Below are 17,529 nucleotides of genomic sequence, written 5' to 3' on the forward strand. Positions count from 1 at the left end.
ATCTTCTAAGATATAGTCCCTAAATTAACTGAGTTAACTTCCTTTACTGAAATTGTAGACTGAAAATTTTACCATTTTTATGCCAGAGTGTCTTCTGAAAATGGCGACTTTCTTTTTAGAAGTCTTCTCATGAGTAATTAGATATCATGGCCCTTTATTTATGAAGGCTGTAACTTAATTGGTCACAACAGTGGGCCTCATGTTGTTATCACTTAATATACATTTCTAGTAACACGTTTCAAAGCTAGTGAACACCACCTAAGAGATCTTGAAAAGCAAGTACTTGCAGTAATTTTTACTTTTAAGATTTGGTTCTACCCTTTACTTTAATATAAAGGTTCTGTTCTTTTAAGTTCCAAAATTGGTTATGTGTAGAAATATTTAAGGGAAAAGCAGAATATAGAAACATCAATTTTATATTTTTGGTTATAAAGATTTATTATTTTATAAACCTTAAAGCAATACATTATACATTTCCTTGACACAGTTTTGATGTTTTAAAATGGGACAGCTATACTAATTACCATATTTTGCCATGTATAATACACTCCTGTGTATAATGCATACCCACATTTTTGGCCCGACCTTTCAGAGAGAAAAATCTTTTAATTTTTTTAAGTCAATTTTTTATTTGTATATAAAACTGATTACTGTATTCCAGGGTATTATTTTGCATGTATATATCATTATTGCTGTCTAGAGTTACACTTTTAATGCATAAGCATAAATAAAAGAATTAAAAACATACATACATACACATGGAATTAGTACTACCCATGTATAATGCACATCCTTATTTTTCCATGAAGAATTTGGACAAAGAAGTACTCGTTATACACTGCAAAATATAATCTTTGGAACAAGTATGCTTATCTGTGAAGGGTAAGAGAGTAGAGAAAGACTAGTACCACCTTTCCAATACAAGAACAGTGTTGCCATTTTACTGAAAGTAGAAGTTGTAGATTGGTTAAGAAAGAGGTCCAACTGTATAGTCATAGAGACCTGGTTTCAAATCCCAGCTCTGCCACTTACTATGTGATCTTGAAGCAGCCGAGGTGTGTAGCTTACTTCCCTGCAGAATTGGGAGGATAGTATTTTTTGTTTTAGAGTTGTTAGGATGAAATGAGGTATTACATGTAAATTGGGCTTAAATGTTTTGTTTTTAAAGATTTTATTTATTTTTAGAGAGGGAAGGGAGGGAGAAAGAGAGAGAGAGAGAAACATCAATGTGTGGTTGCTGGGGGCCATGGCCTGCAACCAGGCATGTGCCCTGACTGGGAATTGAACCTGTGACACTTGGGTACACAGCCCGCGCTCAATCCACTGAGCTACGCCAGCCAGGGCTAATTGGACTTAATTCTTGATACATAGTAAATATTCAGTAAATGGTAGCTATTGTTCAGCCACGGTACTTGGTACTTATGTTACATACTTGCCTAATAAAGGACATGCATGCAGAAAGCACAACCGTGTGTTTGGTCTGAGAAGTGGGGTGTTATTTTTGATATTCTTCAACTTAAAATTTAGAGCAAGGGTTGGCAAACTGTATAGCCTGTGGGCTAAATCTGGCCACACTCATTTAAGTATGGTCTAGGGCTGCATTCATGCTGAGGTAGCAGAGTTTAATTGTTATAGTACAATCTTGATGACTTACAAAACTTAAAATATTGGCCCTTTAAAGAAAAATTTTGCCAATCTCTGACGTAGAGCAGTATTTTAGGTGAATTTTGTTGGTTCATGGACAATTTTCATTCAGAGTTAAATGTATATTTTAATGCATGTTTTAAAAAACTCCACAAACTAGCATTCCCTGTACCCTACCCCCACCCTAGGATTTTACATGTATTCTTGCTTAGGACTTGTGTAAAAATTTTGAAGCATTAAAATTAAGGGACCAGTTTTTCACCAATTTGAGCTCTTTGGAAATGTCATTTGAATTTTAGAAATACTGATCACTGTCTCTATTTTATACAATAGGGCTCGAAGGAAAAAAGGATCTGCTAGAAGATTTGGTCTACAGAAACTTTGGGAATGGTGCTTAGGACTTGTACAAATGAGTTCATTACCATGGAGAGTTGTAATTGGCCGTCTAGGAAGGATTGGTCATGGAGAATTAAAAGGTGAAATTGTGCTTTTGTTATTTAATACTTAAATTTCTGTTTTATGTTAATTCATAACACTGTTCAGACCCCATCTAGGTACACTGAAAAAACACATAGGTTATAAAAACTTTTTCTGTTAATTGATTTTTATTTTTAGAGAGGAAACATAGATGTGTAGGCCAAATGGGTTAATTCAAATTTCAGAAGTACATTTTACAATATTACAACTTTAATATCAGTGTCATTATTACTATTCTTTTTTCTCATTTTTCATTTCCTTCTTTTTTGCTTATTACTCAACTCATCTTCTTCTGTTCAGCAGATACTAATTGATATAGATGTACATTAAAGCTAGGGTGGTACAGAATGTTAATATCACCAATAGACACTTTTGGCTTAATGATGACACTAATTTTAAAACCATTTTGTTTTAACTTTGGTTCTGGAGGTTGTTAATAATGATGTTTCTTTGGGTATTATTTTTTTTTTACTGTTGATACCCACAGATTGGAGCTGTTTGCTGAGTCGTCGGAACTTGCAGTCTCTAAGCAAAAGACTCAAAGACATGTGTAGAATGTGTGGTATATCTGCTGCAGACTCTCCCAGCATTCTCAGTGCTTGCTTGGTAGCAATGGAACCCCAAGGCTCTTTTGTTATTATGCCAGGTTAGCTCTTTTAATTCTTCAGCATTTAAGTTTCTAAATATTATGTAAAATTGAGTTTTCATTTTTTAAAAGAAAAATACCTTTCATTTTCTTTTCAGATTCTGTGTCAACTGGTTCTGTATTCGGAAGAAGCACCACTCTAAACATGCAGACGTCTCAGCTAAATACCCCACAGGATACATCATGTACTCATATACTTGTGTTCCCGACTTCTGCTTCTGTGCAAGTAGCCTCAGCTACTTATACCACTGAAAATTTGGATTTAGCTTTCAATCCCAACAATGGTAAGTGAATTATTTAAAGGTTTACATACATAAAATAAGTCTTGATGATTATGGCTGATTATAGGCTCATTAATACCACCCAAAACATGTCCATGTCTTGTGAATATCCCTGAAACCTGTGAATGTTTCTTTAAATGGCAAAAGCAAAACAAGAAAACCCTGTAGATGTGATTAAATTAAGGATCTTGAGATGGAGAGATTGTCCAGCGTCATGCAGTTCAGCTCTAAATGCAATACATGTATCTTTGGAAGAAGTAAATTTGACTACACATAAAAGGAAAGCCAAATGATGAAAACAGGAGAAGCAAATGAGGAAAACAGTGCTTACACTGCTACCTTTGAAGCTGGAGGAAGGGGCCATAAGCCAAGGAGTAAAATTCTAGGTGCTGGAAAGACAAGGAAACAGATTACCCTTGGAATCCTCTAGAAGGTGCATAGCCCTGCTGGTTTCTTGATTTGGCCTAGTGACTAGCACTTTGATTTCAGCCCAGCAAAACTGATTTTGGACTTCTGGACCCTAAAACAGTAAAAGAATAAATGTGTAATGTTTAAAGTAAATAGGTTTATGATAATTTGTTAAAGCAGCAACAGGAAACTAATATAATCATTCTTCTATCTTATTGATATCAAAACTGGTACTGTGAATTACCTCATAAACATTTACTTATTTTAAAAGACAATGTGTTCTGGCTGGTGTGTCTTAATGGATTAAGTGTATTAATCATGGAATAGTCTTATTTTAAATACATTTTCATTTTGTGCATACTGTGTTTGCTTTGTCCTAGTTTCCTATTGCTGCTGCTGTAAGGAATTACGACATACTTAGTGGCTTAAAATAACACACACTTATTGTCTTGCAGTTCTGGACGTCAGAAGTCTTACTGGGCTAAAGTCAAACAGTGCAGGGTTGCTTCTTTCTGGAGGCTTCAAGGGACAGTCTGTTTCCTTGCCTTTGCCAGCTGTAGAGATCACTTCCATCTCTTGCTCGTGGCCTGTTTTTCCATCTTCAACAGCAGCATTATAGTATTGGCACATCTTTTTCACTGACTCTAAACCTACTGCCTTCCTCTTATGAGGGCTCCTGTGATTACATTGGACCACCTGGATAAGCCAGAATGATCTCCCCCTTTTAAGATCCTTAGTTTGATCATATCTGCAAAGTTTTTTGTGGTAACATATTCACAGATCCCTGGAATTAGGCTGTAGATAATCATTGTAGAGGGTAGGGAGCATTATTCAGATTCCACGTGCTTATTACACATAATTATGTTTTATGCATAATTATTTATATGGCTCCTGGCATAGTACTCGGCACATAGTAGGCATTCCGTAGATGTTGGTTAAGTTAATTTTAACTCTCCTATAAATAACCGTAAGATGAAAAATGGAATATTTAATATTTTTTTCTTTCTCTTACAGCAGATGGAATGGGTCTCTTTGATTTGTTAGACACAGCAGATGATCTTGACCCTGATATCATTAATATTCTTCCTGCATCTCCAACGGGGTCTCCTGTACATTCTCCAGGATCTCATTACCCCCATGGAGGTGATGCTGGCAAGGTAATCCCCTTATAAAAGTTCAGTTTATCTAAATGTCATTCATTAATCTAGTAATGAATTGATCTATGAAATAGACCGTTGTTTCTCCCTTGGAAATCAGTAGATAGTTAGATTAACAGTGCATTCATACATTTCTGCCTTTTGACATGAGTGCTTTGAATTATACATTAAGAGGGTTTCTGTGGCTCTGCTTTCTCTGACTTCTTCTACACTCATTTGCATTAATTGTTGTGTGTTTTTCCTACTCAGGTATAGGTTCGGGTTATCTGAGAATCAGTGTATTGCTCTAAGAGCTGCCATTGATGTCAGGGCAGTGACAGGGAACATGATAGAAATGCTAATTTTCTCATAAGAACAGAAAAAACACTGACCATCCTGTCCCTTAGCCCCTTTTTATTTTTAGCAGTTATGGAAGCAGGCTGTTTTCTCTTCCTTTTTGAACTTGAAGCTAATTGGACTTCATTTGAATAACATCGTTATTTGAATAAAATTATATATAGTGGTTATTTGACCATTTCAGCATGTATATGTTTAGAACCTGGCTTTTTAAAATAAGGAAGAGTCTGTGTCCATTCTTACATTACATGCTTTCCTTCTTTTTTTTTAACTGAAAAGAAATGAGATTATTGGGAAAAAATATGAGGAAAAGCACCGATAATCTCATCACTTTAATAATACCATTTTTACTTTTAGTAAATTACCTTCTATATGTATTTGTATTGTAGCTTTCAGTAAGTATAGTCAGCTTTTGGGGTTTCTTTGCATTGTTTTTTGCACTGCATTTTTTTTAGCATAATTTGTTGTATCTTTCCCAGAATGTTGGACATTTATTTTATTTTTTTCTGTTATAGGTAATGTTGGAATAAACATTTTCATGCATTTTTCTTTTTATCTGTTTCCTTAAAATAAGTACTAAAAAATACATTGACTAATTCAAAGGATATGAACATCACTTAATAATTATCCCTTTATGTTGTCATGATGCTTTCCAAAACATTAATTGCATTTTATAGGTAGTGCTAGATGAACAAATAAATTTTATTTTATTTTATTATTATTTTTTACTTGCAATAGCTTTTTTTAAAATATATTTTATTGATTATGCTATTACAGTTGTTCCATTTCCTCCCTTCTCTCCCCTCCCCCCTGTACCCCCTCCCACCAACATTTCCCCCCTTTAGTTCATGTCCATGTGTCATACTTATGAGTTCTTTAGCTTCTACATTTCCCGTACTATTCTTGCCCTCCCCCTATCTATTTTCAACCTACATTCTATGCTACTTATTCTCTATACCTTTTCCCCCCTCTCCTCCTCCCACCCCCCTGCTGCTAACCCTCCATGTGCCCTCCATTTCTGTGGTTCTGTTCCTGTTCTAATTGTTTACTTAGTTTCTTTTGGTTTTGCTTTAGGTGTGGTTGTTAATATTTGTGAGTTTGCTGTCCTTTTACTATACATGTCTTTTCTTTATCTTCTTTTCTTAGATAAGTCCCTTTAGCATTTCATAAAATAAGGGCTTGGTGATGATGAACTCCTTTAACTTGACCTTATCTGAGAAGCACTTTATCTGCCCTTCTATTCTAAATGAGAGCTTTGCTGGATAGAGCAATCTGGGATGTAGGTCCTTGTCTTTCATGACTTGGAATATTTCTTTCCAGCCCCTTCTTGCCTGTAAGGTCTCTTTGGAGAAATCAGCTGACAGTCTGATGGGAACTCCTTTGTAGGTGACTGTCCCCTTATCTCTTGCTGCTTCTAGGATTCTCTCCTTCATTTTTACCTTGGCTAATGTAATTATGATGTGCCTCGGTGTGTTTCTTCTTGGGTCCAACTTCTTTGGGGCTCTCTGAGCTTCTTGGATTTCTTGGAAGACTGTTCCCTTTGCCAGATTGGGGAAGTTCTCCTTTATTATTTGTTCAAATATGTGCTCAATTTGTTGCTTTTCCCCTTCCCATTCTGGTACCCCTATAATTCGTATATTGGAACGTTTAAAGGTGTCTTGGATGCTCTTAATCTTTTCCTCGATTTTTTGAATTCTTATTTCATCATGCTTTCCTGCTTGGTTGATTCTATCTTCCTTCTGGCCCACTGTATTGTTTTGAGACTCAGATTTCTTCCTTTCACTATTGGCTCTCCTCCGTGTATCTTCCTGCATCTCTTTAATGGTAACTTGCATCCTTTCATCTAAATTGCGCCCCAAATCAACCAATTCTGTGAGCTTTCTGATCACCAGTGTTTTGAACTGCGCATCTGATAGATTGGCTATTTCTTGGTCACTCAAAAGGATGAGTCCTGGGGGACTGATCTGCTCTGTTGAAAACATGTTTTTCCCCTGTCTCTCCTTTTTTTTTTTTTTTTCGGTCTGGCTGCTCTTGTTATGGTGGGGGGCGGAGCCTTAGGTGTTCACTGGGGCTGGGCACCCCAGTCGCTAGATTGTGACGTTATATGTGGGGGCGGGGTGGGAGCGGGAGCGGGGATGGGAGAAAACAATGGCGATAGTCACGTTCTCCTGGACTCAGACCCTTCTCTGGGCTCCCGGGCTGCGAGTTCTGCCCTGGTCAACAATCGCTACCCCTCTGGGTCTGCCAGCTGCAGCTTGCGTACTCAGGGATCACCGCTGCGTTCTTGCGCCCCGGGTGGCTGTCATGCTGATTTTGCGCCAAATTTTCCCCGACCTCCGCGCGCCGCTGACCCGCGCCAGCCCCGCGTCCGCCCGGCTAGTCTTCTCCTACCTGGATGAACGCGTCTACTTCAACTTCTTAGCTGCCCAACTTCCATTCAGATAAATCCTCTGCCAGATCTGGGCGTTATTCTGACTGTAAATTATTGTTGTTCTAATCTTGGTTGTGCGAGGAGGTACGGTGTGTCCACCTATTCCTCCATCTTGCCGGAAGTCCCCATAAATTTTATTTTTAATTCACCTTTTGGATGGGGGTGTGGTGGTCAGGAATTAGTTTAGGGCAAGGGTGTCAAACTCATTTTCACCAGGAGCCATGTCAGCCTCTTGGTTGCCTTCATAGGGCTGAATGTAATTTTAGGACTGTATAAATATAACTGCTCCTTATCTAAGGGCAAGGAACCTGGCACTGCTGCTGGGTAGAAACGAGGTGCCGGGCTGGATAAAACAAGATGGAGGGCCGGATTTGGCTTGCTGGCCTGTGTTCACCACTTGTGGTTTAGGGAGTTTCAGGAAATAATGTAGAAATTTCATTGAACATTTTGTATTTTTCAGTCAGCTACAAAGATTTACATACACAGAACATGGGCTTGGCATAATAATATAAACTTATTAAACAGCTGGCATTTCATTTCCTTATGCAACTGTTAAAACCATTCTTTTAATGCTATTTCTAGTTATGATATTCATACTAAGTACAGAGAATTTTTTAAAAATATCCTTCAGTCATTTTATTTTATTTATTTATTTTTAAAGATTTTATATTTTTTAGAGAGGGGGAAGGGAAAAAGAAAGAGAGGGAGAGAAATGTCAATATGTGGTTGCCCCTCATTTGCCCCCAACTAGGGACTTGGCCTGCAACCCAGGCATGTGCCCTGACTGGGAATCAAACTGGTGACCCTTTGGTTCGGAGGCCTGCGCTCCATCCACTGAACTATACCAGCCAGGGCTACTTCAGTCTTTTTTTTTTTTTTTTAAGAAACTATGATAATGATACCTTTTATTTTATTTTATTTCATTTTATTTTTTAAAGATTTTATGTATTTATTTTTAGAGAGGGAAGGGAGGGAGAGGGAGAGAGAGAAACATCAATGTGCGGGTGTTGGGGGTCATGGTCTGCAACCCAGGCATGTGCCCTGACTGGGAATTGAACCTGCGACACTTTGGTTTGCAGCCCGCACTCAATCCACTGAGCTACGCCAGCCAGGGCAACTTCAGTCTAAGATTGAAGTGACAGTATTATGAGACTGATTTCCATAAACCATTCTGTATTTATACTGAGTGTCTAGATATATCATATGAACTAACACACTTTTAATTTTGTCTTTTTAAGGGTCAAGGTACTGATCGGCTACTTTCAACAGAGTCTCATGATGAAGTAACTAATATTCTTCAGCAACCATTGGCCCTTGGTTACTTTGTATCAACTGCCAAAGCGGGTCCGTTACCTGACTGGTTCTGGTCAGCATGTCCTCAAGCACAATATCAGTGTCCCCTTTTTCTTAAGGTATTGCCATTTCTATACCAGTTTCTAAATAATGCTATTAATGGCTTATATACTACAAAATATAGAAGTGGCTTTTTGAAACATTGTAGCTTTTGTCTAAGGTCTTAAATGCATCACTACATATGACTGTCTACACAGTATCACTAAGAGAATTATCTAATTAAGAAACAACTCTAATTTTTAAATTTTATTAAGTTGGAACTTTTAAATCTTAAACTTCTGGAACCCTTGCTTATATTATTTTTAACTGTATATCTGAAATTTATAGCTGGAAGAAACCTTGTATTATTATTTTTTAAGATTTTAGTTATTTACTTTTAGAGAGAGGAAGGGAAGGAGAAAGAAAGGGAGAGGAACATCAATAGGTGGTTGCCTCTTGCACATCCCCCCACTGGGGACCTGGCCCACAACCCAGACATGTGCCCTGGCTGGGAATCAAACCAGCGGTACTTTGGTTTGCAGGCCAGTGCTGAATCCTCTGAGCCATACCAGCCAGGGCCCTTGTGTTACTATGGTTTTCAGACTATAAGACGCACCCCCCGCCCCCTAATTTGGGAGGAAAGGGGGGTGCATCTTATATCAGAATGCCTGGCTCACTGTGGGGGATGGGCACTGGAGCAGGGTCGCCATTGTATTTTCCTCTCAAATTGCAGGGCAGGGGGTCTTATAGTCTGAAAAATATGGTACTTTTAATATAACCATTTTCTGGGTGAGTACATTAGAATTCAGAAAAACTCACTTGCCTAAAGTCATAACCTGTTAGTAGACTCAAGATTAAAAACTGTATCTTTTAATGATTACTTTCTGAATTACTTCATACTACACTCCTATTCTATGTTTTTTGGAGGATTGATAGTCTTTGTAAGGATACTTGATGTTTAAATCCATTTACCACCTCTCATGAAAGCTTTCTAGCATTGTGTAAATTACTGTGTTAAAACTATTGAGTGGTATTCAAGTAATGAGATTCTGAGACCCAAAGTGACTTATTTTACCAGAACAAACTCATTAGCAAGTGATATAATGAGGTTGAGATGAGTCATAAAATGACTATATAAGGTATGAAAGCCCTATCCAGAGTTTGTATTAACAAAATAGTACCTGGCCAGTGTGGCTCAGTGGATTGAACTCGGGCTGTGAACCAAAGTGTCACAGGTTCGATTCCCAGTCAGGGCACATGCCTGGGTTGCAGGCCATGACCCCCAGCAACCACACATTGATATTTCTCCCTCTCTTTCTCCCTCCCTTCCCTCTCTAAACATAAATAAATAAAATCTTTTAAAAAAATAGTAGCTGCAGCTATTATTTCAAAATAACAAATTCAGAACTGAATCACATATTCTTATATAAAACCACCAGAAGTTGAAATTTTTATTCCATGAATCATGCTAATTTAACTCCTTGCTAACTGATTTTTTTTTGTAGAGTAAAAATTGGATAGTATGCTTCAGTTTTAATGGGTACATGAACCAACTGGCTTGTTGCTCTCTTCTGAGCTTGTTATTAAGTCCTGATATCCTTGGCACACATACTATTGAGTCAGTGTCATTTGAGATTAAGTAGTGAACTTCTGTAGTACATTCATAAAGAATACAATAGGTGTTGACCTGAGTTGACTATTAATGAGATAATATATTTAGAGAGTATCAGTCAGGGTAATAATTAGTTTTATCTTATGACTTTTCTTTCCTTTCCAGTATCTGTGTAGTGGTCTATGCAGATGTCATTACAAAAACCTATACCCAAGGAGGTTTCTGCAGAATAGTAGTTCTTGGAGCTCGTACAAAACAAATGCTTCTTTGGTCCTTTGGGAGAGCTCCACATGCTTTCCACCCACTTTCATTGTTACAGCTCATGATGAACATTAAATGCTGTGGAAAACAGCAGCAGATAACATTGTTTACCTACCATTTCCTAAATTTACTTTAATACACAAAAAAGGATTGTGTAATACCTGCTAGTACTTCATAACCCTAGTGTTTCACAAAACATTTTGTAAGAAAACACTTTACAAAATGTCTGAGGGACTATCTAGATTCTTATCTATTCTGTATCTATTTGCAGAGAGGATAGTGTAACCTGGGCATTCATCCTCAGATACAGCTTAACAAGATTGGGACTTCTATTGTGAATTAACCTAGTAAGACATACCATATTTTTAGGACTATAAGATGCACTGGACCATAAGACGCACCTAGGTTTTAGAGGAGGAAAATAGGGGAAAAATTTTGAAGCAAAAAATGTGGTAAAATATTTAATAACCTGTGGTCCCGCTCTGCTGCCACCACCCCCCTACCCCCCCCTCCCCAGCTAGCCAGGTAAAGCTACATTTGGACTATAAGATGCACCCCCCATTTTCCTCCCAAATTGGGTGGTGCGTCTTATAGTAAAAAAATACGGTAACTTACCACAATTTGCTCACCTTTTGTTTTCATACATACCATTTTATTTCTATGCCACAGGGAGTAAAACCACCTTGTATGTTTCTCTTCACTTGGAAAAATAATAGGCTGTTACCTAGATGATCAGAACATCTTTTTATCATAGATTTTAGAGCACTGGTGCTAATTATGTTGATTGTAGTGATCTGCCATATGAGACTTTCGCTTGTAACTCAGATCAGGAGTTTATGTACAATTTGGAACATATATATCTTTGGTTATATTTTTTAGTATACAACCGAAGAATTTACACATATGTTACATTTTTGGAGGAAAGAGCACCTGTAAATATTGAATATGATAGGACTTTTTACAGTATACAAAATGAGATCTGCCAAGAGTTTCTGCAGTCAGTACATCTTGTTAAAACTTCTTAACACTATTATATATATTGACTTAAAAAGGATTCATTTTTTAAAGTTGAAATGTGAAGAATACCATATTCATTTATTTTATTCTTTGCTATAATGGGTGTGTCAGTGGTTGCTCTATTCTGAAATAGAGGGGCAGAAGAAGGCATTTGTGAACTGTATTACTTAGAGTGCTCACAATTTTACCATGGATAGCCTTGCTTAAGATTTATAGCTTTATACACAAATTGTCAGGGGAACAGAAAATGAACACAGTTTGACTGATTAATTAGAGATTCATTTTCCTGCAGGGCACACTTTAAAGCGAGGTGGACTTTTGTTTCAAATGGCCTAGGGACCCATAGCAGCTGTGTGGTATTTTTGATTGTTCACTATCAGTAAAACCCAAGAAAACCACCTGATTTCTAAGAGTATTTCCTGAAAATCAGTTTGGTTTTCAAAATGAAAATAAATTTGTTGGATTTTTCAAATATTTCTTTGCCCTTGCCTTGCCTGTTCCAACTCTTTCTTCCTAGAGTTTTAATTTTATTTGTTAATTTTTAAAGATGTTTTAAAATTTATTTTTAGACAGGGGAAGGAAGGCAGAAAGAGAAGGAAACATCAACATGTGGTTGCCTCTTGTGTGCCCCCTACTGGGGACCTGACCCAAAACCCAGGCATGTGCCCTAGACTGGGAATCGAACCAGTGACCCTTTGGTTTGCAAGCCATTGCTCAATCCGTTGAGCCACATCAGCCAGGGCAATCTTACAGTTTTTAAGTAAGTTATTTTAACCAAGGGGAGAAAAAGATTTATAACTTTATAAGTAAAATATTTTTGTATGCTTACCCCTGTTTACTTTGTTCAGTGCAACATCTAGGTATATCTGTATAGGCTTAAGCTCTACGTAACCTAGAAACAGACTGTACTCAGGTTTATCAGTTTAGTGCTTCCTTAAATGCTTACGTTACACTTAGAAAATAATTGAAAAATCCTTTTTTTAAAGACTATCATGTGGTCTCAAAAACAATAAAAGCTGAAGGAAATAAAGGAAGATTCAGTATATTACAGACCTAAAAATTACTTCTGTGCTGAATTAAACAAGAACAAGCATTTTTGCAGGGGCTCCCATTCCTTACATAGGTCTAAAATGTAAGAGAGCTTGAAGTGAAGAGAGCATCAAGAAAGAGACCTTGGTGTTTTTCATTTGGCTGATATCCTGTTACTTTTTTAGGCCTCTTTGCACCTCCACGTGCCTTCAGTGCAATCTGACGAGCTGCTTCACAGTAAACACTCCCACCCACTTGACTCAAATCAGACTTCAGATGTCCTCAGGTACAGCTGTCTTTACCATTGATGGTTTCCATTGTAACTGTGAGTGATGAATATAGTGTCGATCTTTACATATTTTTCCTCACTTTTGGCTGTTAACAGTTGCACACCCTTATGTCTTTAGATGAATTATATCATTCAGAATGAGTGTTTTGTTTTTCTAACACGCGGAATCTACTTTTGAGAAAAATTGTTATGAAAATTAGTTATCTTTAATCTTCCCCCAGGATTCACTATTCCATACTTTCTACCTTTTTTTGCAAAGTGACTTTGAATCTCAGATGCCTTAATTGGAAACTGCTTCCAAAATCTACAGTATAAAAACGGTTTATTTGTTTTTCAGGTTTGTTTTGGAACAGTACAATGCACTCTCCTGGCTGACCTGTGACCCTGCAATCCAGGATAGACGCTCGTGTCTCCCAATTCATTTTGTGGTGCTGAATCAGTTATATAACTTTATCATGAATATGCTGTGATCTTCATTTGGTGGAACTGTACAAGAAAAGAACAAGGAAAAAAGACATTTCGCTGCAAGATTAAGTTACAATTATCTTCTCAGTGAAAGTCATTTGTGATGGGGTCTAATTCTTATTACTTCAACAAATATTGTTCAGACTTGAGGGGGCTATAACCCTGCTATTTTTCATTGACTATACTGAATTCTTTAGAATGACGACTGATCATACAAAACGTATTATAACATTTTCGTAGCAAAATTAACCTTTTTTTTTCCAGTCACAGTATTTGTGAAAAGTAATGAGCCATAGTACCCAGTCATGTTAAATGAATATTAAAAGCATGGAAAGGAAACGAGGAACAATGAATTTCAACATACGGCTTCAGAACATCAAGATGTTCTTGTATTGGAGTATAGTATCTAGTATTCAAAATGCCTGCATCTCTTATTTATTGTAAGTTTTTAAATGTATAAATTGTCTTATATTTCTTAACCTCTTTTATAAAAACTTTCCTAGAAGGTTTATACTGCCTTCTTGCTTTAAAGCAATTGGTCTAAAATATATGTAATCGTCTTAATTAAAAAGTTGCAGTAGGGTTGCTTTTAGAGTATTATTTTTTTGTAAGGGGGGGTGGGACAGTAAATTTGTATTGTCTCAATGTACAGTTCAATGGGAATAGACGGGGAATAATGTCCATGCCATTGTGTGTGGAGGATTTACAGCTAAGCTGTAGTTGCAGAGTACATGTACAGTAATGAAGTTCACTGTGTTTATAAATGGGAAAGGTACCAGGTCTTACAGCATTTTATATATCACACCTTTACCGAATAACATGATGGCAATATACAAGTGATATTGTTAAGTGGTTTAACTTAGAATAAAATGAGAATTCTTCAGTTATATTTTGTACTATGGTTTAGGGCTATGACTAATATTTCAGGCCATTTCCAGTGAAAAAACTTAGTTTTACAAGAAAAACATTTGCTACTGAATGCGTAAACTAATTTTGGTGTTTAATGTTACATGCTTACATTTTCTTCAGTTTTAACAGTGGCACATCTAGGCATGGGAATATTATTAATTATGAAAATATCTTCAGGATCTGCTATAAGGTTGAAATTTAGCCCAGCTCTAGGCATTTTACAAATTATTTTAAGAGCAGTCACTCTTGATTGTTTGACTTTTTTTTAAATTAAAGATTGGGAATGTGTGTGAGAGTTTGCATAAGTATGGGTGTGTGTGTGCGATCAGACTGTGGTGTAAATAGATTCTCAGTGAATTCTGGTATTCAGACTCTTTCGCTAGTTAGAAACCATTTCTAAACTTAACCCGTTTGTTCCCCCTTTGCCTTCTTATTTATTTAATTGTCTTGGTTTGGAGATGACAGTCCCAAACACCAGAGTCTGTACTTTTCTGTAACACAGCTCAGATGAAGGCAGGACATATGCCAAGGAGGCTCTCACCTCCCTAAAGAAGGGACTTGAATTTTAGGGACTTTAATTCACCCCTTCCTCACATACAGCTTTTCCCCTTCTCGTTTGCACATGCCAAGATGACTGCTTGTATGCAGGCGTTGCCCCTTGAAAAATCCTTTCTACAGTGCTGCTCACCAGAGAGTCCAAGTCAGCCTCCTGCGCGTGTTGCTGACTTGAATTCACAGTCGCCGAGTCTACCTTTTTTTCTTGGAAACAGTCTGGCAAAATCCCAAATTCATAAGTTCACTAATTCTCTATAAGAATAAAATCAGTTGTATTTACAAAACAGTAATTCAGTATGTTTTATTTTATTTTTTACTGAAATGTTTTGTAAATACTATATGCCTAGCTAAAATATCACTTTCTTATGAACAATATAACTGCTTCAAATTGTGTATTAAAATATTAACAAGTCTTTTTTTCTATAAAGAAAACAATTGGTGACAAAGATTTTTCAATCATTTCTTCAAAATTATAATGTGATCCCAATGGTCAGCATATTTCGAAATTAAAATTTAAAGATCACATCCCTGCATTCATTTTTAAATTATGCTAACACACTACAGATTATGTTGGCATGTTTTGTTTCATACTTTCTCTTAAAAAACTTGTCTGAGATTTGAAGGAAAAGACGCTTATTTGGAATTTCTATTAAAAGTGTGTATCCTTTTTTTATATACTTAGCACAACAGTGACTTTTAAAAATAAAAGCTATGATCTCAGTTGTTTAAAATTACTAGCGTTTAGTAACCACACCTCAGTTTGAAAATAAATTTTTTAAAAATTATTCCCTGATAGTTTCTTTTATATGGAGCCATAAGGAAGGAACCCAGTATACAATTTCTTTTTATCTGGGAATCAGGGAGTAGTTCCTAAATAACAGGATTTACTGATACAATTTTTTTTCTTCCTTTCATATATAAGTTCACACTCAAATAGAAACATATTAAATAGCCATTAAAAAAAAGGTCAGGAGACTGAGTTCAGGAAAAAAAAAAGCCTTTTATGCAGGATGATGGATCTGACTTACTAATGTACTGTCACAGACAAGTGTGGGTAGTTTTGTTTTCTTTTGTTTAAATAGGTAAGTGAAATAATATGCTTTATACCAGTTGATCACCAACACCTTGACTTCTGTTTCAGTGCTAATATCTGTTTTTTGTGCAGTTATCCATTACAAAGTAGGGTGGAAGCTCCGCATTTTGGCATTTAAAAAGATTACTTATATAATGTCTGCTTCCAGCCAGTGAGAAACATCTAGCCATACCTTTCTTATGCAAGCCATTCAGTTATCAGGACTGTGAATTAACACTGTATGAATAAATTTCTGTACACCTTATTGTTTGGCCAGAAGGCCACCAAGTGTACTTATATGTAATACTTAAATTTTAAAGTAGCTGTAATTTTTAATCTTTCTAAACTTTTCTTAAACCACTAAAATTAAGCTCTTACTACTTAGTCAACTATCCTCAGCTGTATTCGTAATCAATTGTCAGTATGGCACAGATTACTGTATTAAAATATTTTCCTTTCATCTTCATATTTACCTTCTGAGGTAATATTTTTAACTTAATGTGTTACTACAAAGATTTCCAGATCTTTAATCAAGCACTATGTTAATACTGTAATATCAAAATACTATGTTGCATTATTTAAAATGTTCAAATTGAGTACATTAAAAGGAAGTTTTTAAATGCTGTTGCATCATATAATTTGCCTCTCACCCACTATGGCATTGCATATCAGTCTATTAATACATTTAATGTGCATGAGTGAGGTTTTGGTCTGGGTTTCCTCTTAAGATTTTCGTTTGTCTAAATTAAGGAAAAATGTTTTTGACATACATTTATTGCCCCATCCCCACCCCCCAAATCAGCTGGAAATCTTAACCTTTTGGTTTTTCTTGGTGTTCTAATGGGCCCAGAACTGTGGTTTAAATTTATATATATATGTGTGTGTGTGTGTGTGTGTGTGTGTGCGCGCGCGCTTTCTTTTTTGTGGAGTATTAATTTAAAAACTGGATTTGGGACCTAAAATACTCCTCAGGTTGATGTATTCATAAAGTTTTAAAATAGCTTTAGTTTTCAAAGTAAACTGGATTTGTGGACCTTACAGTTACTGAATTTAAACTACAAATTGTAACGTCATTACTGGACATGTGTCAGCATCAACTCTCAGAATAGCTTGGTCACTTTATGAAGGGGCGTTTTAAAGTTGTTTAGCAGTGACACTTAATATGGTCCAATTGCTTTTTTTTTTTTAACGTGACAAAAAAAAGAATAAGGAACAAACACTATTGCTGCCGAATGCCATAACACTGAGTTGTACAAATTGTGATTGAGGAAATGAAAAGGTTTATACTTTTTAAAAAAAAAACAAAAAAAAACAAAACTTCAAATGGAATAAATTATTCATGAAGCCTTCATTGTGGTGTCTCCTTCTGTTGAAAATATTTCCATGTTAAGTTTGTATAAAAATTAGTACCAATGTTATTTTTGTGTCATTTATAAGCAGAAAGGGGCAAACTAAAAACTGATTGATGGACTTTTAACCCCTGTCTGAAGTGTTTTATTTTTTAAAAATATTTTAATCATATAGCAATGTATAATGTATAGGAAAATTGTATATGTACATACATACTAATTCCTTTTAGACTGCTCAGTTTGCTATTAGTGTGCTAGT

General features: G+C 36.2%; 1 protein-coding gene across 1 annotated transcript in view; it reads left to right on the forward strand.

Annotated features, from left to right (window-relative positions):
- Positions 1 to 17,272, forward strand: part of MED13 (mediator complex subunit 13) — a 102,673-nt gene extending 85,401 nt beyond the window's left edge. Inside the window, exons 24-30 of the mRNA XM_028519075.2 lie at positions 1,978 to 2,120; positions 2,609 to 2,767; positions 2,866 to 3,051; positions 4,471 to 4,613; positions 8,619 to 8,792; positions 12,817 to 12,917; positions 13,258 to 17,272. Coding sequence (XP_028374876.1) covers positions 1,978 to 2,120; positions 2,609 to 2,767; positions 2,866 to 3,051; positions 4,471 to 4,613; positions 8,619 to 8,792; positions 12,817 to 12,917; positions 13,258 to 13,390 — 1,039 coding nt within the window. The 3' untranslated portion in view covers positions 13,391 to 17,272. The remainder of the gene's footprint in view (positions 1 to 1,977; positions 2,121 to 2,608; positions 2,768 to 2,865; positions 3,052 to 4,470; positions 4,614 to 8,618; positions 8,793 to 12,816; positions 12,918 to 13,257) is intronic.
- Positions 17,273 to 17,529: the final 257 nt, after the last annotated feature.

This window comes from Phyllostomus discolor, chromosome 8 (genome assembly GCF_004126475.2).
Source record: "Phyllostomus discolor isolate MPI-MPIP mPhyDis1 chromosome 8, mPhyDis1.pri.v3, whole genome shotgun sequence".
Taxonomy (NCBI): domain Eukaryota; kingdom Metazoa; phylum Chordata; class Mammalia; order Chiroptera; family Phyllostomidae; genus Phyllostomus; species Phyllostomus discolor.